This window comes from Gallus gallus, chromosome 3 (genome assembly GCF_016699485.2).
Source record: "Gallus gallus isolate bGalGal1 chromosome 3, bGalGal1.mat.broiler.GRCg7b, whole genome shotgun sequence".
Classification (NCBI taxonomy): domain Eukaryota; kingdom Metazoa; phylum Chordata; class Aves; order Galliformes; family Phasianidae; genus Gallus; species Gallus gallus.
This window is the reverse complement of record NC_052534.1, coordinates 46,841,944-46,862,919: the sequence shown is the minus strand read 5'-3', so window position 1 is coordinate 46,862,919 and position 20,976 is coordinate 46,841,944. Positions and strand designations below refer to the sequence as shown.

The window sequence follows — 20,976 nt, the reverse complement described above, 5'->3', positions numbered from 1 at the left end:
GTCCTCTAACTTAGCTAAGAGCTATTCACTGCTGTATCCCTTGTGAGAGTGGTATATCTACCACACCTGTACACAGTAAGCCTAGAGCACTCAACTAACTGCATGGGCAGCACAGTTTATATATGTACAATAATTCAGGCATTTTTCTAACAGGTCTGAAACAGGTAGGAAGAAAATATGTACAAAGCAATTCAACTAGCCTACTAAAATTTTGAGTTTGTTCTAGATCTAGGGCAGAAGCAGGCTAGAAGAACTACTCAGAAAATTAAAACAGTTCACCATAAAACATGCTCCCCAAGGCCTTCTGGAGTTTGTTACTGAAGTCTAACAGCTTAGACTTGGTGCCATGCTCATACATGCCACACACGTACCTAATGTGCATGAAGTCCTATTACGGAACACAGAAACATGAGCACTTATTACTCCAGATCAAAGTACAGCTTCAATTCTGACTTGTCAGGACAACAACAAACAATGCAGTATCATATTATGTGGATTTGGTCATTACTGCAGACAGCAGCTTTTAAACAATGCTCTTTGAGGAAATCCTCACAGCAGCAATACTGAGAGGACAAAACTGTGCCGCACTTTTAGAAACAGTCATGGTCCCAAAATATGCTTCTTAGGGAGCCAAACTATACAAACCCAAAGTCCAAGTTTAGGAATTTAACTGCCCATCTCCTGGTAAATATTTTAATTTTTCAGAGGAAGAGCTGAACTTCTCATACCGGTTTCCTGTGAAAAGTGTAATCCTGCTTTGACAGGAATAGTATTTACCCAAGAATAAAGTCATATACCTACACGCTTGCTTCCTCTGTAGTAAGTATTGAAGTTACAATTCAATATACATCTTAATGAATAACTCACATCAATTGATCCAACAGAAAACCTCAAAATATTTTTATCATAAAACTACTCAATAATTGTATGCATAAGATTTATACCACTAAATTATGGCATTATGATAATTATTCTTGCACATAAATCTTGGAAATCTAATTATAGCCATATACTGCTATTATTTGACAGAGAAGAGGAAGGGACAGAAAAAATAATTTTATGTAGTAGTTATTATAAATAGCACTAATTACTGTTACTTAATATGACCTGAGTTGAGTCTATGAAATACTAAAGCCTGTATACTTTATAATCTCAAGTACCCTGATATAAACAGTTTGTGCACTAAATTCTGGATTAAGTTTTACGATTTCAGGCTTACAAATGCACAACTCAAAAGGGATTTTAAAGCCAATTGGTCCTAAGTTTTCCATTTCAGAACTGAAACCTAATTAGAAGACTAAGGAAAACTAATTTTCTAATAAGCTCTTAGCTTCTTTCTGAGCTCTAGTAGTAAGAAATTTGAAATAAACACAAAAATGAATTTAAAAAATTAAATAATGTTATTAAAGATTGAAAAGATATCATGCTGCATTAAAAACTTCCTAGAATTACAATCAAAATTAACTAACATATTAAGTTTTGTGAGTTTACATATGCGTCATTCAGGCACTTATATACCAACCTCACTGGAAACAAGACTAATTAAAAATTCGAACTAGCTTGATGTCAAAAACACAAGCATCATAAACAACTGACTTGAAAGAGTCAAAAAAGCCCCCTAATCCAAAAATCAAACCTTATGATTCAGTACTATATTTGGCTTAGTCACAGCTGACGTTGGCCTAGTTTAGTTCAAGTATAAGTTTAAAAAAGGAGTGTTGAGGTCTAGATTCAGTTCAAGGAGAAAGAGGATGTGTGAAACAACCAGAACAAACAATCTCAGTATTTACTTCTGCTTTGATTCAACTCCAGTTCTGAAATCCTTGTAGGTTAAATTAAAAACAAAAAAAACCAACTGTGATGTATAATTGAAAGTCACATGTATGCAAAAACTGCTTCTGTTTTGTCAGAATAATTTTGAACTGCTTCTAATAAAACATTTGAAGTGTTATAGAAATATATAGATTTTTATTTAAAAAAATGTAGGATATTGTACTAACTGAAAAATAACATAAAACCTTGCAACTCCCACCAACAATAAGTTTTAAAAGATTGAGGGTTGTTATCTTCTGTTGACTTAATTATGGAACCAACATCTACTGATACATTCTTTTGTTTAGTCAAAGTTATGAGCTGTTTCCTATTCAATTCCAGTATTGTCTGTCTTCTTAATGGCTCTATGATCCCGTCATATTTCAGAAACAGTATATCAAGCACAGATCTCAAACAGGGAGGATAGCATCAAGGACTTGGTTAAGAAATCAATGCTTACAAAAACCTGTTCTAACACATTAAATATTCCAAGCAGAATCAGCTTTTCAATCACTGGTTTTGGAAAGTAATTCTGGGACTACTGTCCACCTTTTACTTCCCTTCAAAATGAAAAAGGAACAGCAGATCTTGCCTTTCAGTTCTGTATCATCTCAAAGCAGAAGCATTTCTTTTAAACATAACTCTCTCCCTTGGCAGCAGATGATGGAGGACAAAGAAAGCCTCCCATCCCCAAAATGTATTTTCTCTCTCTCTTTGGTAAAACAAAACAAACAAACAAAAAACAAAACAAACCAAACAAACAAACAAACAAAAAACCCAAAACAAACAGCAGGACTAACAGAATTGGACCACAGCCTTAAGTGTTTATTTCACCACCACCACCTTGGTTCCTTGGATTTTGTTTTATTTTACTCCCTATTTAGAAAGGGGGTCAGATTTCAAACTTCTGCCTAAAGACTGGAGAAAACTGATGTGCTAGGGAAAGGAATCATGTTATACTTTTGAAGTCAACCCCATATGCTCTGAATTCTTTGATGCTGTGAATGCTGGAATAAGTTGGAAAAAACCTGAGGTAACTCACATGTCTGATGGGCTACTACTCTACTGTGATGCTCTTGAACATCAAAAATGCTTGCAAATCTTACAGGGCTGCACAATACACCAACACCTCTGCTCTCAATCCCTATGAGCAACATCTTAGTAGAAGGAAGCTTTCACTTTAACAGACAAATCATCGTCTTTTACAATGTTAAGAATTAATAATAATAACAACCATAATCTAACATGAATTATCAAGCTTTTTCTGCCAGTACAGAGAACAAGCAAAGGAAGGTTCTAGCCTTGGCTCTCAGAGGACTAACAGATTTGATGGGTAAGATCTTGGGACCATACACATCAGTAACTTCTAAGACAGGATCTCACTTTCCTTCTCCCTCCTATCCTTTCACCTAATACAGAGACTATTATGGTCAATCTTTTTTTTCCTTCCCATTTCTATTCGGGATGTCATGAACAAGAAATATGAGAGATGTATGATTCAAAACAGTTTCTAAAAATAAAACAATCATTTAAAATGGTATAACAAAAGTATTTATGGTAAGTGAACAGCAAGTCAAAAAAAATCAAATTCAGATGTTCAAAAATATTTTTTTTGTCATGAGATGACTTACTTATATAAGAGGTGCGAAGCTTTTTCACAGACTCTGAATATAAGTTAGAAAGGCCGCACATGCAAGAAGCCACAGTCAGCATACCTTTACGCAGCAATGAGAAAAGGAAAGATGGAGACACTAACAGTACATTTGAGACAGAAAAGCCAGCTGAATAACTTGTATAACGAGGTTCATAAAATGTTCTTGCCATGCAGATCATCAGTATTAAAATGTAAGATGTAAGATAGAATTTAATTTAACAGTTACATTAAGGAACAAAAAGGACTCCATTCAGGACTATCTTAGAGGCACAGTTGTAACACAGTTATGCTGATCATTAAACAATAAAAAGCAAGAAAACAAAGTGATTAATATTTAGCACTACAAAAAGCAGTTTTAAATATAAATGCATGAAACAGAAGGTAAGTCCTTTACTACCATGAGACATTAACAGAGTGAACCAGTGAAGTTATTTCTTTCTCTCTGAATGTTTTTTTTTTTCTTTTTTAATACTTACCTTTCTCTACAGTAGAAAAAGACATCTGTCCCAGACTAAGAACTGTGTATGTTCTAAGCTAATTATTTTTTAAAGCAGCCTCCCCAGTTGAAGTAATCTGACAGACGGCAACAAGATCTTTCTCAAACCAAAGATTTACTAAAATATGTCTGGGAGCAACCATTTTCACATCAGTATAATACTACCTGAACTTTATTCTGAATCACTTAAAAGAAACCAACCATGAAGTTTTTTAAAGTGCATTTCCCATTTAATAATAATCATTTGGAGGCAACAGTGATGTTGTTGATAGTTCTATTTTAGGTGTTTTAAAGATTAGCTTAAAAATGTCAACTAAAACTATTTTCTCCTTACTATTTCAAGTTCTAACTTTTCATTTTGTCAATAAAAATGTTTGGGATTTTGACCGAAAGATTACTTTCCTCTTCGGCTGTAAACTAGCACCTTTCTTCAGTACCTTTTCAAAACAAAGTCATTTTTTATCAAAACAGTTTAACTGGTTCATTTATATCAAAAGCTTCCTCTAAAACTTATATAACAGTACAGACAGTATAACAAGCTTTCTAGACAAAGGCTGAAATAAAACAGAAAATGATCCCAGCAGATACACTGGCTATCTGCCAAAATTAATGGGCTCATATAAGCTGGTGATTTGGGTACTAGGATTATCAGAAATACCAAGATATTAAGTCTCCTTCCAGCTGTGCTAGTAAGTTGACAGCATAAATCTATCGAGTTTTTATAGCTTACATTTATACACACAAAATTTCTCCCCTACTGCTTTTTTTTTTTTTTAACATACATTACACTAATAAAAATATAAGTATTTATATCAAGCACCAGTAGATTTCATTAAGCAATGTTTCTGAAAAAACAAACCTGCTATGGTGACATTCATGGTGACGTTCACGAATGACGAAATCACAATGGCAGAAGCATACATGCATTCAGAGAACAGACACTATTAGCCCAGATAAGGTCAGAACATAGGCAAAGTTGTTTTCAACAAGCTGTGGGTCACTCACCTCCAGATGGTTGACGAGTTTTTCGGGGAGATCGTGGCTCCCTACGATAAGGATCGTTGGAACCATACAGTTCAATAGTGCCAAGATTCAAGAGGACTGTCTTCTGGAGGTAATCAACCATGGCAATACCATTACAGTTTCCAAAAACTACTCTGGAAAAAAGTGGAAGGAAAGATAACGCTAATGCGAATATAATTTTATTCTGATATTTTTTGCTATACACAATTTTACAAATTTCATTTTTTTTCATATTTTATTATTACCTTTTAATAAACTGCTCTAAATTAAGAGCACATACGAATTACTATTTTAGAATGTAGCACTGTTTAAGCATTCACTTTTAAAAACATGTAATGTTGAGTAAAGCAGATCATTGTACATGCCAACCTATTCAATAGAGCCTTAACTGACATATATTCTTAGCTCTACAGTGACAACACACAAGGATGAACGATGTTGATTTGTTTTATGTTCACATTTTCAGGAACTGCCACAAGCCACCAAAAGGAACTATCAGAAAACACAAAGCTAATTGTATCTCGTGTTGCTGTATACTTCTCATGAACACACACTGACTTAGTTTTTAACAGCAAACGCTTTTGACAGAATGTTGAAAAAGCTGTGTAGAATATACTTACAGGCCATACGCTGAGTTGACTGCTAAGCTGGTTATCTGCTGAGGAGGTTCTCCACTCACCCACACTAGTTGGATAACTAGCTCAATTTGGTAGCCTGGAGACTGCTTAAGAGGAGAATTTTTAACTCTGCAAAGTACACAATACATCATATTTTTATGACTCTCTGAAATGTTCTTCCTTAAATGTGCATAATTCACTGAATTTGGTATCACATTGAACTTTAAAAGTTAGGAAAATTGTAAAGAAAATAATGTTGTATCAGTTTCACGGAACAAGCATGAGATGGTGGGGTAGGACTGAAGGTCTTGGAAATACTTTGCACATTGTTGCACAAACTTAGGAAAGTCCTACAGAAAGTATTAAGACTCTCTCATATTTTGAATTAAAAAAAAATCTATACAGAACATAAGGTCCTCCGATTCCTGAGTTTCTTATTTTATCCACTTAATATTTTAATTTGCCAATATTTTACAAAATCCATTTTTGTCTTTTCAACTTTATTTAGAATTTACTGTCTTAAAAACGCTTACATAACTCAGTATAATCGAGAAGATAAAAAACAACCCTCAGAAAAAATGAATCTGCCAGAATTAACTATTTTCTAGATGGATGAACTCAAGGAATTGAAATCCAAGATTGGAGATTAAAGTTGCAGAAAAAAAGTAAGTACACATCTTAATTTTATACCTGAAAATGAAGTGCAACATACATTCTATAAGAAAAGTTGATATTCTTAAGAGGTCTAAAAAGATGCGCTCTTGTAAAAGAGTAAAAAAAAAAAAAAAAAAAAAGCAAGTCTTCTGTTAACTTTAATTTCTCAGTGAAATAATAATAAACACACAGAAACACACCAAAAACGCATAAGAGAAATATCTCCCAATTTAAAAACTGATAGCAGTTAAAAAACTGAACAGAACAGTATGAGGCATCATGCAAGGTGAAGATTCATGAGAACAGACTGTTGATCCTTACAAATAACTAAGAAGTGAAGTCTAGTCAAACACACTTGGCCTGAAGTTAAGGAAAGTTGAAGTGCTAAGCGACCTGTTCATTTCAGTGGACACTAAGATTTCAAAGTAACTACACTGTTCCCATTTAAAAGTTTGCTCTAAAGCATGAGCATCTGTAACTATGCTAACATCTATGTTAGTAGAATTTCCTAAAGTAGGCTGAGTCATAAGGTAATTATCTTCTGATTTAATTTTTTAAATCACCGAGAATTATGACATTTATGTAAACTAAGATTAAAATTGTGATTTCTTGAAACAGAGCTCAGCTTTCAGATATTTGGAGAATTTGGAGAAAAAACAGAGTTTCACTTACAATAGCATTTCTGCAATAATTTCCAAGTACACACAGCCTCACAATATAAATATTCTTGTAAAGTTTCACACATAACAAAAGCATAACAGAATATACTTACTTTAAACATGGGACATTATCACGAAGGCCATCAGATGAACTGCTACTAGTAGATGGATGAGACTGAGGAGCAATGGACTGAGGATTGGAACTTGTGCCAGGAGTTGGTAATGGTGGTATCTGCTCACCATCTGGAGATTCAATGTCATTTATTTCATATAACAGGCGCACTTCTAGCATCTACAAAGAAAAAATAAAGCAAATAGATAATAATTAGAAAAAAAGCTGGTCTTTCAGAAAAAGTGTATGATTAAGCACAATTAAGATACTAGTCCTAAGGGAGACATCCAGGACTTCTCTATTCTTTTAATTTTTAAGATGGTAATATTTAAGTTACTGTTATCTTTTAAAACACACACACAGCCTTCAGAAATACAATTATTCTAGTCACTTAAGATTGAATATCTAATTGTTAAACCTTGTAAATTAACTTATTTTCCACTATTTAAAAGTTTCCTGCTTATTACTGAAAAGAAATAAAATACTGGATACAAAGCCCATTTAATCATCATTCCATGCACGTTATACAGTTATGAAGAAGACTTATTTTTTGTTGTTTGGGAATGCTAAAACTAAGAACAGCCATAGGACTTGGCTGATCTACTCCAATAGTAGCACTACTTAATTCATTGCTCAATGTTGCATCAAACTAGGTCATACATTCAAAATTAATTAAAACTCATAAATTCATCATGATTTCAGATGAGTATTAATTGTATAATAGTTTAGATAAAGTCTTCTACTGTTTTAATCTCATCATTTGCAAAACAGAACATAACTCAGACTGAAAGATCTATAGAGTAGTTCTAAAAACACTCCAATTGTTGAACCAGCTTGCTAACTGCTGATTTCTAAAAACCCTTTAGAAAAAAGCAACTTTCCCTTAGAAGGGAATGTGTATGAATACGAGTAAACACTAGAAGCAAAAAACATGCATCTCCTTTACTGACATTAGTCTGAAGTGGAAAAAATAGGAGGAAAAAGAACTGCGTTCATTAAGGCAGTACTCAGAACATAGTGTATTTGATAACTAACCAGCTTCCAGTTAACTTTCAGCTCATTCATTTCAGATAAGTGAAGCTGCATATGTGTGTTTGATTTAACAAGGGATTTGAACTCTTGTAATAGAATTAATCATTGAATCTTACAGTCAAACATGATAGCAAAGTCCTAGACAGAACTTAGGGCACGTACGGTGTACTTCTCTTCTTCTGTCTCCGTATACTGCAGAATTGTTACCAAGAAAGATTATAATGATTAGGAATCAAGAAAAAAAAGTAATCAACTCCTTCACTGAAGTCTTTGAAAACTCTTTGGCTATATTGCACTTGTTTAAATAGTCTCTGACGCAACTAAGTTTTGACCCACACTTTGCACTGAAAGTTAGAACAAAGAGTTACTATTGGCACCAGACCTGAAAGAGGCAATGAAAGCCAAAATAGTGACGTATAATTTTCATTTTTGCTGAATTTGGTAATTTACTACTTTTCTTCCATAGAAAAAGAGATTTACTAGCTTTGAGGTGATTTTTCTGGTACCTTTGAGTAACACAATAAAAAATAATGAAAAGCTAAATTGCTACAATAGTCTTATTATAGACAAATCCTATAAAGTTAAAAAAAATCTTTATATAAATTACCGGAATGACTTCTGTTGTCACTTCCTGCTTGCTGAACCTGTAGATAATGACATGTGCAGAAACTCCAGCTACACACAGCATTCTACTTTCTGGACACCACGAGATGATCTGAATAGCATACGGATCTTCATCAACTATATCCGTGTTTGGCCTGTCATCCTTATTCCGTGATTTTTCAAATACTTTGGCTGTTTTTAGCTTATAGAGTACTTGCAGCGTTACTAGAAACAATTTAAAAGAAATTTAAATTAATTTCTATTTAAACATATTTATCTCAATAACTTTTCTAATTTAGAAATTTAGCTTGATAGAGAATGTAATTTTGTTTAGCAAAATACGGCAGAGAATATCTGTGTTGATACCACCCATCACAACTTGCCCAATGCAGGATCAGCTAGTTTGAAAAAAAAAATTCTATTTAAAAAAGATAGCTATGCTTAAGTTAAAAACTAAATCCTCAGAGCTTCACAAGGTTAATTATAATTAGGTTCTCTAATAATAACAACATCTAGTGACATTTACCACACCTCAACTTAGCCGATGGCACAAAAAGTAAAGCTTCTTCCCTTTCTCTTTATAGTTTTTCAAATCCATGGCCTCTTTTCCATGTCCCACCAATTTTTTGAATGACCAGAGAGCAGAAAACAAAATGCAACCTTCGGATGAATCCACATTTTTCTTGAGAGTGAAGTTTCCAGAACTGTCCTAATGAGTTCCTACCACAGTTTAAAACTGTGTAAGAATTACTTGATCTTGATTTTACTGATATTCCGATTAATTCATCCTAATGATTATTACTCGTGCAAACACTGACAGCGCATTCCTATAGGTTTCCTGTTTTTTAACAGATTAAGTTCTGAGTAATATTATTCTCAGTTGGAATTCTTTCTTCCAACATTCTTGAAACTGCCTCAGTGCTGCTTTCAAACTTCACTGGCACAGTCTCTAGTCAATGATCCAAATACTTGACACCGATACTAATCACAGCCTTATGAAAATCTAACTTATCCTTTCTTCTCTTCTGTAGTTTCATCTGAATCAAATTTCCCTAGGTCATCTATAAGGCTGTACTGCTGTTAAAAATTAAGATAGAGGATACCTGCAGCTTCTCCCTTGATAGGATTACTAATTTGTTATTAAAAGGATAATAAATGGCTTTAACAGGACTTGCTTTAGACAGATTCATGCTGAATATTATTTTTAACTACAGATAATCAATTTTTTTTTCCAAGTTCCACCCCCAGTCCAAACAAATTAAGGATCTACAACACTCCAAATACACCTCTGCCCAGTTTTTAAACATACACTGCATCTGTTCTCTCCCACACCCACATAATCCTAGAGCATTTTGGAACCTCACGAGTATTCCACAAATTTTCAAGGAAAACTGGTAATGATTCCAAGATTAAGTCCTAGGAGTAAGTTTAGTCAGAACCAGATGATTTAAAAACATTTAACTCAGAGCCCATTACAATTTGAATTCTTACTGCATTTCTCACTGTTAGCTCTTGTAGATCATTAGATGCATTTGACCCTTTAATAAACGAGACAGGTAAAATGGTTTGTTCTGTGGTCAAAAGAAGTCTTTGCCATTTTCCTACCTTTCTTCACAAATGCTTAAATGATTCTACTAGCACAAATTACAACTGATCCCAATTCCCCTTTTTAGATACTGTAAGTTACAGCAAATTGGTGTTATATAAACACAACTCTCTCTTTTTAGACTGCAACAAACAACTTGAACCTAATTGTACTAAAAAGAATACATTTGCCTATCATTCGTCTGCATGTTTGATAAGCTACTTTTCAAATTGAAACAAACTTCTTGCTAGCTCTTGGACTACTAGTGCATTTTCACTGAGATGAAATAACTGAGAAACTATGTTAGCATTATTTTAATTCAATTTGAATCAAAGTTTCATAAGGATTTGACTGTACACGGGGCAGGAATTATGAGAATGACTGGATCAGAATTACATTTCATCGGACAAATCTGTAAATTTAGAAATCTGCTGTTTGATAGAAAAAATCTCTTCTGAAAAAACTTACTTGCTGAGGCATCCCAAAACTTGATTGACCCATCAGCATGCCTACAAAATATTAAAAAATTGATTAGATCAGAAAATTGTTAGTTGGAGCATTAGACCTCTTTGCTATTAACCAATTAAAAATATGACTAACATTCCATTTTTATTAGTTATTATAATGACACAGCATTTTAATAACTTACTGAAAACTAGTATTTTACAAATACTTGCCCCAGTTAGTCAGAAGTGATAAACTTATTTCACTGGTTATTTCACTGAATTCCACTGCACTAATATTAATTAACCATTTTAAACTGATTTGAGTTACTCTCACTTTTTACTTTTTGTAAGTAATTCAGAATAATTTATGACTTTTTTTTTTCTTTTAAACATATGTACCTTATTTGAAGGGATACTCGTAAAGCAGTGTCCAAATTAACTATTTCAGAGCAAACGTTATCTAACTTATTTATCCTTGAAACTAGATTTTTCAGGATTTACTCTCAAAGTCTCTAATGTGTTGTACAAAGTGACAGTAATCTGCAGGAGGGCTAATGAGTTGTTTGAAAAAAAGCCCACAAAATTTAGTTGTGCTCCTGCCTTATACTGCTTGTAGTAAAGTTAGAAGGATCCATCTCAAAGATAAAAATCAACAAATCAATAACGAGTTAATGGACTTCCAGTGCTTTAAAACAACTCAAATATTTTCCAGAAGTTAAGATCAAAGGAGGAGTTTCTTCCAGGATATACTGAGCACAAGCAGACACACTCATAACACCACAACAGAATAATAATTTATGTAAAACACTTAGACACCCAGAGTTTCTGCTTTCTTTTCCATGCTTTGCTTGACTTTCTAGTCAAGGTTGTGCAAATGGATTGTCTAGTGAACATCATCTCTTAAATCATTACACCACCCTTGGAACATTGTTTTCTATACAAGGACCAAAAGAGCAAAATACATATTACTGCACTGTGGTGTCACTTACCCTGTAATTATTATCTCTGGATAGCTCTGAGTAATCAAACCCCAGTTGCCTCCACTGATTGGCCATTCCTAGAAGATTAACAAATACAGTACAGGGAATAAATATGGAAATATAGTAAAGTAATGTGAACATCAAAACAAATACACTGAGAAAGAAAATATCACGCAGTGCAGAGTTATGTCACTGAAATTACTACAGATACTGCAGATTTAAGAATTTCAAAATTTTTAAATTTATTAGGCACTTCTACTGCAAAGACAAGTCAGCAAGGACTATAGGACAACAAGGACCCCTGCACCAAGAAGTCCCATAGCTTCCGGTGATCTGGCTACTGATGGGAGCACACGAGGAAAGAATGACTAAAGCATGACATATGCTATAAACCCCTCCAGACATATGCTTTTAGGTAAAGACAGGATAACTTAATCAGGTGAAGCTTTGGTCATAGAAGGACCATGCTTATCCTATTTAGAACAGTTGACGTTTTGTATTTTCAAATACATGTGTGTGTCCTAGATGTTGTACCTTCTTACTGTAACCTTGACGTTTCTGTCGAGCGCCAACTGAATAGAGAGCAGGTATGAGGTCAACAGGACAATCAGCAAAATATTCACAACAGGTAACTGGAGACTCATGTATTGTCAAAGGATAGGGATTCTCAAATATAGGGTACCTGTAACAGACGAAAGGGGAAGATCGTTAATCTAGGAAAAACAGTTTATTTTAAATGCAGAATAGGTGGAACACTGAAGAATGCACTCTTTTCATACAGAGGACAGTAAAAGCATAAAAAATTAAATTATGAATGAATGTATTAAGCAACTTCACTGCTCATCAAATTCACTGTCAAGATAGTGTAGATTTCTAAAAAGAACCAGCAGCTTTTAATGTTTCTAGAATATGTTTAGAACACTGGTATTCCCTTAAGTTTCCTATTTTAAAAACTTTACTATATTAATAACCTATGGAAGAATTTAAGTTAACGAGTCTTAATTGTAATAACACGAAGCTAAGAACTTACTTCTACTCTTGAGTCTATTCTTTGAACAGGAAAAAACTACTTTTCACTTTGTATTATTATGCTGTTCCTAGACAGGAATATGTCCGACACACCTTCCTGCAACTCCAAGGTCACTTTCTCAAAGTCATAGATAGTGCCTTTTGGTTACCAATTAGAAATAAAGAAGCACACATATGCCTCAACTCCAACTGGGGAGTGATAGAACTTTCATAAGGAAAAAAAGGCAGTAAAAGTAAACAGTTACATGTATCTGTGCTCAAAGGACATTTCTTTCCAGTGAAATGCATACCATACTTCTTTTGTTAGTTTGAGAGAGGGCAGTCACAACCATTCAATTCCTTTAGCAGAAAAGTTAGCAACAACAGATGAAAGAAATCGAGCATACAAATAATTTCACATTAAGCTATGTTGGAAACTAAAGCATTCTTCTAACAGAATGAAAAGCATGTTCATTTTTTAACAAGATAAACTAAAATCATATGACAGCATAGGACAAAAGGAAAAATCTCATAACATTAATCTGTGTATTTTACTGCTTTTCCACATGCAAAACAATGAATATTACTCAAGTGAAACAAAAACCATATAGGCCTTTTGAAAAACACAGCTGCTAAGGGTTACTATTACTATTATTATTATTATTATTTTTCAATGTGAAACAGAAGAAGATTTAAATTCAAATTTCAGGCACTGTCAACAAATTCACTTAAGGAGAAAAAGACAAATCTTTTTACATCAAGCTTATTTATCCTGCTTTATGAATCTTCCAAAATAAAAATGTTAGAAGTGTAACACCATGGGTTTATGAGAACAAAGATTTGGTTACAGCATACAGCCATGTAATGGTGGGAAAATCTAAATAAAATTGCTCAGAAGATCCCATTCCCACTAGAATTGTGAACTAAACTAATTTCAGACATTAGAACTAAGCTTGACCTCGTTCCAAATTCCATAGTGTCTATTTTTTCTGAAGGTATCAACACAGACTTTAAGCATACATTTACAAGTTTTTGTTATGCCCTAGTGGGATGTTTTTCACATGACTCAGGAAGATCACAAAGTTCTTATCTTAACCAAGTTCCTTGCTACTAATCTATTAATGGTTATGGATGTGCATAATGCTTTCAAAATCTTTGATAAAACATTCCAAGACTCACCTAGAAGAGAGTATAGTGTTCTTTGGGCAAGGTAATATGAGATGCAAAGTGAACAGGGCAACTTACAGTTGTGAAAATTTTAATTAAATACTATTCTGAAGCTGCACTTCTTACTACATTTCAAGATCTCTTACTTCACTAAAAAAGGAGGGAACTGATGTTACCCTTTTAATTTTGTAAGTATCTCTATATAAATTTTGTATCTGATAGTTATTGCATCTGTGGTGAGTTACTTCTAAGCAATATGTAAATATTAATTTAGCAATATTTATAATTATTTATGCAATGATTAGAAAATTCAGTGTCAGCCAAATTAACCCAACCAATCCAAAAACTGTTAACCACAGATCCCTTCCCAAAATTCTGCGCAGTATTTTGCCAGCCAACCTCCTCTCATCACACCATGAACAGACTTCAAAATAAACTGTAATAATTAAAAAGCACCAACGATCTGTTAGTAATTTCTGACAATTAAGTTTGGAAAACATTAACATTCAACATAGTATTCAACTCACATACTATGCATTACCTGGAAAAAAAAAAATGATCTAAAAAAATACTCTCTTCTACTGAAAGAAATTTATACTTTGTATTCAAAGTTCTGGACATGAGAGGCATTATGGTGGATTAAAAATCTGAAGAACAGAATAACGGGCTGATCACTTCAGACAAAAGTACATAGAGTATATAGGATTCTTACCCATTTTGTGCAAGGTCGATCAGTACTAAATCCTTTTCTAGGAGAACAACTACAGCATATGGCTCCTGAAAGTCTAAAAACAAGAAAATATGTTATATGTTGGCAAACATAGCTCTTTGCATGCACACTTTCAAGCACGTGATTGGTTCTTGCAGTTGATCAATCAAAACTAGAAAAGTGAACTAGATGACTACACAGCTTGTAAAGACATTCAAACACTCACTCTCCTGAACACTCCAAGTTAAGATTAGAAAAGTCATACTGCACCTGTATCTAATGATCCACAACTCTCTTCCAGTTTGCTAGAACCATTTGAATGGCTCAAAAACAGGAAAAGAATCATGCAGATGAACTTGTACAAGCAAGAGAGACACCATTATCTAACAATAGCGTTTCTCCAACCTTGAATTGTTTTTCCTAATTCAACAACAGTAAAATTAATCACATGCAGTAATGAGTGAAAGGCAGACCACATAACACTAAAATAAGAAAAATCAAAAGTTTTCAAGGTTTGGCTTGCCTCTTTCAGAAAGACCTCAAATTCTGAGCTATGGAGTTCTAAATACTTCGATGGAAATTGACAGCTAACAACACAGGCATCAGAAATCATAGCACTAATGTGAGACAGTTACCTAATTTATGACAAAAAAAACCAATCCCCTTCTGCAGGAGAGAGACGATAAGTTAGAGAAGAATATAATGCAAATACTGGAAAGAATAATACTGACACTAAAGTTAAGAGTATGCCACAAGCGATAATCAAGATTTAGCATTAACTTGAAAGGTCTTACGTACACTAGTACTGATGAACACATCTGCTGCAATCACTGCAGCTTAAAATTGTAATGATGCCTGCATATGCTTTAGTTTAAAGGAAAAGAAAAAACATGTAACCAGCAATCAGTATTTATCTAGAAATAAGAGAGATTTTATTCTAAACTATTCCGATGCTGTGGAAAGAAAAACAGATCTCATATAATAGGGACATCAGATGTTGCTGCTGCACTCTGATTCCCAGAGGTAAAACAGAAAGGCAGTAAAATAAGGAATATTATGATGGGGTAAAACTCCAGAGAGAAGAGGTTGAAGTACTCAGAAAAATCTTCACAAAGCCTACCATTAGGATACGGTGTTTCACAGAGAGTTAGAAAATCAACAATAGAATAATCCATTTCTAGCACAGCAGTACTTTTCCCATGCATAACTGTTAAACAGGGTCTTCTTCCTACGGTATCATATGACAAGCCTCCTGAGAGAATGATGAAAGGCTCCCTGGAACAAAACAGAGGTATATACTGTCAAACCAAGGCAACATGTAAGTAAAAGAGATTGGTCAGTTTTTGAATTTTACTATAAGGTTATAAAGAGATAGTGTTATGCAGAGATGCATTAGGAAAACTGCTCTCCATGCAATAACAGCTCTCCACGCAATAAGAAGTTAGGGTATATTTCAAAATTTAAAAAGTTTGAGAGCTACTACAACCCCTGTTATATTTAAGACATCTCTTCGAGACTCTTTCTTTCCAGCTGCTCATTTAACTCATCCTGGCAACTGTTTGCCAAGATGAGTTTATTATTCTTTTTGTTAAACCTTAGAACTGTTTCTCTTCTATTGAACTGCAGATTCAGATTTACAAACAGCCACATCCACTCATAACATCAAGTATTCCAGCAGGATCAGAATCCCAAGAATTTTACCACACACTAAACTGACAGAACTATTTGTGTCAAACTATACTGTATTTGACTGATCAGAGAAAAGCAAAAAGACTTCTACAGTCAGTGGAAGAAGTTATGAGCTTCCCTTTGTGTACTTTCTTTTTTTTTTTTTCAGTTTTACATAAACTTAATATAAAATGTGTTCACATTTCTCTAACATGCAATAATACACAATTTACTAAAATAAAATGAAGTAAATAAATATATTTTATTAGGTTTTTCCTCCATATCCTGTTTATGAAAAAGCCACCAATGATTTTAATGTTGTTTGTCTAAAATAGGGTATGATACCTTTTAAAGAGCAGAAGGACCGCTTATAGATACATAGGTGCTTAAGAAATTACAGTTCCTATTGACTACTTCAATTTTAGGATAGATTTCTCAAAGGGTGCAAATCCTCACGTGTACTTTTAAACCCGCTTTATGGGGGCAGGAATCTTATCCTTTGTTTGTGTTTCTCTTAAGTGAAAATAGTTAATATGTCAGTAGCTGGAGATTATTTGTAGGGAAAAAAAGATATCCTGTCCTATTGATAAAGTGAGGCCGTAGAGGTGTATTCCCATATCTAACTGGCTTTCGCTTGTGTTTCAACCAAGCATGATAGATTTTGTATATTTTCTTGATAACTGTACATGAGGAGTTCTGTTTATGCACATGCTGGTCCTTATGTTTTAAGGGCCTGGCTAAGATAGGCACTGTGGTTGTACTACTGAAGGCAAGGCAAGCTGGAACAGTTTTCATTTTCTCATTATATTGCCATTTGTCTGATCTTTCAAAAAGCATTTTAACACGAGTTAACAGGATCAAAGAGTTCTGAGGCTAGGGAACTGATCTCGAAGGAACGACCACAATTTTGACCACAGGTCCACTGAGTTCAGGATCATGTCTCCAACATGAGCAAAAGTAAAAGCAGTAAGCAAAAGAATAAGGACGGTGCAAGCACTTTCCTTGAAACTTCAAGTGTTCATTTCACCTCACTTTTTCATATGGGAACGTCATACAATCTTTTAAAGTCATGTCCATAAAGTAATTTCAAGAGGAGGATAAACTTCAATTTAACCTGATATTTTTCAGGGTGACAACAAAGAGACATCACTAGTGTGATGCGCTTGCAGTATCTCCTTTTACTGCAATGATTCACTGAAGTATTTTCACAAAATGCTTTAATTTTATTTTATTTTTAAATAATGCCTTCAGGACCATTTGCAGTAAACTACTGGATCTGTGGATTCACCCTGATCAACTAACAAAACCAAAGCGATACATTTCAGTTTCTAAGTTTCAAATATACGAGTGAATATTACATGCCAGTTTCTGCTAGTTTTATTTCTCAAGTTAATCAAGTTGCTTTTGGCAGGCTTACTAGAGATTGTGTCACTATGAAGCAAGGAATGGAAGAGTTGAGAACAGATTACATAGGGTTTTTTTTTTTTTTTTTTTTTTTTTTTTTTTTTTACAGATGAATAAAAAAAATCAAGTTGACTTTAGCCTGCCAGAAAAACTAGCAGGCTTGCATATTAACTTTACATATTTTCATGCAGCCACAGATTTATAATAAACACAAGCAGTATATCTTTGTATTAAATGCTTAAACTGTTGTCCTTCATATGTATCACAACTGAAAATGTATCACAAATGCACACAATATTTAATAAAAACATGATTTAAAAGAAGATAATTGTAATGTACATAGTAGATAAGTACATTTTGCTTACCCAAAAGTATAGGAAATATTTAACAAGATGGAAAATATTTAACACAACAGACAGCCCTACAATGAATGGCTCTATAGGTTTTGTAGAGGCTGATAATACAGATTCCTCTTTCAAAAATTTCTGCTTCAGCAGCAATGAAAGCGATAACATTGATTAATTCACATTAATTTGCACATCAGTTAAATATGTACAATTTCTTGGGGAAAATCCTGCGAGACATTGCTATGCAAGAGGGAAACATTTCATGACAAATAAAATTCAAAACCAACAGGATTAGATCTTGCCATCAAGACAACCAAAATCAGTGGCTCACAATCCTGGAGCAATGTTTCTGCTCAGTGTTAGAGGTGAACTGTTAAACTGTTAAACTTCAGCCACTATCAGCAATCTGTATCAGTATCAAATCACAAAACCATGACAATCAGTAATTTGGATGTGACATAACAGTATATATAGATGTCATGCCACTGGTACCAGCTGGTTTACTTTTCAAACCGCAGGTGAATGATCTCTGTTCAGATCTTCTATTGTATCTACAGTTTGTCAAGAACTTACTCTCTAATACTGAAAGTGGAATAGTCTTCAAGAATTCATTTAACTTGGAAGTCTTAAAAGTAGCAGTGTGTCACATGGCAGTGAAAATAAATTACGAATTCTTTTTGTGAAGTGTGTTGTTTTTAACCAACAAGTTCAGAACATGGAATCATACTATTCAAACTAAATTCAACAACTTTTATTCATCTGAATAGCTTTTCGTTATTCTTGTAACCTATGAATCCCAATTATATACATTTGTCTTCTTTAAAGATGCTGTCAGCCACAGCATCTTGAGTTAGGAAATTCAAGTGCTTTGCTGGATATGCGTTAGACAGAAAAGCACACAAAGCCATCTTAGAAAACTCAGATGTTAGCCTATCTTAAGAACCACCACTACAAAAATCAGAATATTTTGATGAATTTAATTAACTGGATAACAATAATATTATATTCCACAATTGGAAAGTTTTGCCAGATCATTCAAAGTGTACATCAAGAATGTGTCTTTTCAACTCCTCTCCCAGGAACAGAAGGATTCTTAATAGTAACCTTTCAATAGATTTAATATTCTCTAAAAATAAAGCTACAGCCACACTACTGTTGAAGGTTGAACACAACCTAGGCTTTGGAGACTGCAGGCAGTAATATTTAGTGAAGCGGGAGAAGAAGAGAGACCCCCCAGCATGCCCTCCTGTTTTCCTTCACTTCAGCTTAATGTTATTGAGTGTAGAGGGGGGAAAACTGTTAGAGAAGATATTAATAACAGCTGCACCAATAGAAAGGACAGCATCTATAGCTTCTAGTACAGGCTGTAAAATTAGTTGCTCCTTCCTTCTGTGTAGTTCTGGACACCTTTTCTCAAAAAAATAAATTGTTTATTAGAATTGAAAGGAATAAAGAAAACAATTACAGTGAACATAACATGAATTGTTATCTACATGTAGTGATACTGCAACACAAAACCAGATCCTAGATCACTCTGGATAAGAGAAGAGCAGATAAGAATGGATGGCAGAAAGATGTTTCATGTTGAGCACAGATGAAGTGAACATGGAATATTTGCTATTTTTCACAATAAAGAAGTTATGTGCAATAATTTAAGTAGTCATTAAATTGTGCCTCTTATTAAGCTTGCATTTTTTTTGTTTGTTTTGTTTTCTGATGAATAGTCAGAATAGTCATATTCATCAGAAATATTACATAGTTATATAGAATAGTTATATTCATCAGAAACTATTTTGCTATACAAGCAGAAGTATTTTCTTGCAGTACCTATGAAGTACTTGAGTGTCCTGGACAGGAACAAAGAGATTCTCTGCAGAACAGAACTAAAGCCATGAGCAACAAATGACAGCGATTTAGCAAAAAGTTACAATTGTACCACATTTTCACCTAATCTATTTCCATTGCTAAGGAGAAAAACTATAAAAACAGGAAGGACCAAAAGGCAGTTAGCCAAGCTTGAAAATTCTCATAATAAGATTACAACCAAAACTGAGAACTCGCAGTGCGAACTCTACATGTAAAAGCAATTGAAAAGATATTTCCAGTGCATTACTTGTGCATCACAGGAAAAATACTGTTATTCATTATGTATTTTGATTAAAGTTCTGGAAGAATATTAAAACTCACGTGGTGTCATAGGTTTAGAAGTACACCAAAGATATTGAAGAGCAATAAAATTGAAATTAATCCAAACTGAATATTTTAATGCACACCAGACGATGAGAGGTATAGTAGAAAAAAATCCACACTAGGAAAATGTGGTCTCACCAGACAAGTCCATATTCTGAGAAACTGTACTAGAGTAAGTACCAGCTTAAAACTGTTTGGAAAGTCAACCAGGCTTTTGATTGCAAAAACTGTCATTTTCTGCAGTTGAGAGTGTTTTGGGTTGCTTATATCATTACTTAGGTCAACTTTTGACTGTTCAGTTCAGAAAAATACATACACTTCTGCTGGCAAAATGTGACTTTTCAAATGCTCATGGATATTCAAACATCTAAGCAGAAGCCTTAAATTTCTATTTACCTCTCTTTTAGCAAACAAAATTACACGCAACCACTGATACTGTCTGTGTAGGTATACTGAAATATTTGAAATCAGTATTACATCAGTTAATGATGTTCTATAGATTTGAATACCTGGAAAGCAAACACAACAATACACAAACCTTCAAAATAAAAGGAAAAATAAAGTCAACATTTGTAAATAGCTAGGCAGTCTGCAAATACATTTTATCATTATACTGCACTTTTTACTCAATCATTTTAAAGCATTCTTGAACCACAAAGAAAAGAAATCCCACACAGTTCATGAAATCCTTCAATCGTAATTGCAGTCTTGGTAATAAACCACGCTACTCAAGACACTACATTCCATCTGAGCCTCATGTTGCATTTACTGCTTTGTTACATTTTCAATGTGCATAATTAGGCACAATTC

At 33.8% G+C, this 20,976-nt stretch overlaps 1 protein-coding gene across 11 annotated transcripts in view; it reads right to left on the bottom strand.

Moving 5' to 3' along the window:
- Nucleotides 1-20,976, bottom strand: part of STXBP5 (syntaxin binding protein 5) — a 105,725-nt gene that overhangs the window by 30,770 nt on the left and 53,979 nt on the right. For all 11 annotated transcript variants that reach the window (XM_003640994.6, XM_015284281.4, XM_015284282.4 and 8 more), the window contains 9 exons: nucleotides 15,678-15,832; nucleotides 14,561-14,633; nucleotides 12,208-12,355; nucleotides 11,683-11,750; nucleotides 10,716-10,756; nucleotides 8,667-8,887; nucleotides 7,029-7,207; nucleotides 5,606-5,731; nucleotides 4,968-5,119 (listed from right to left, as the gene is read on the bottom strand). In XM_003640994.6, coding sequence (XP_003641042.2) covers nucleotides 4,968-5,119; nucleotides 5,606-5,731; nucleotides 7,029-7,207; nucleotides 8,667-8,887; nucleotides 10,716-10,756; nucleotides 11,683-11,750; nucleotides 12,208-12,355; nucleotides 14,561-14,633; nucleotides 15,678-15,832 — 1,163 coding nt within the window. The remainder of the gene's footprint in view (nucleotides 1-4,967; nucleotides 5,120-5,605; nucleotides 5,732-7,028; nucleotides 7,208-8,666; nucleotides 8,888-10,715; nucleotides 10,757-11,682; nucleotides 11,751-12,207; nucleotides 12,356-14,560; nucleotides 14,634-15,677; nucleotides 15,833-20,976) is intronic.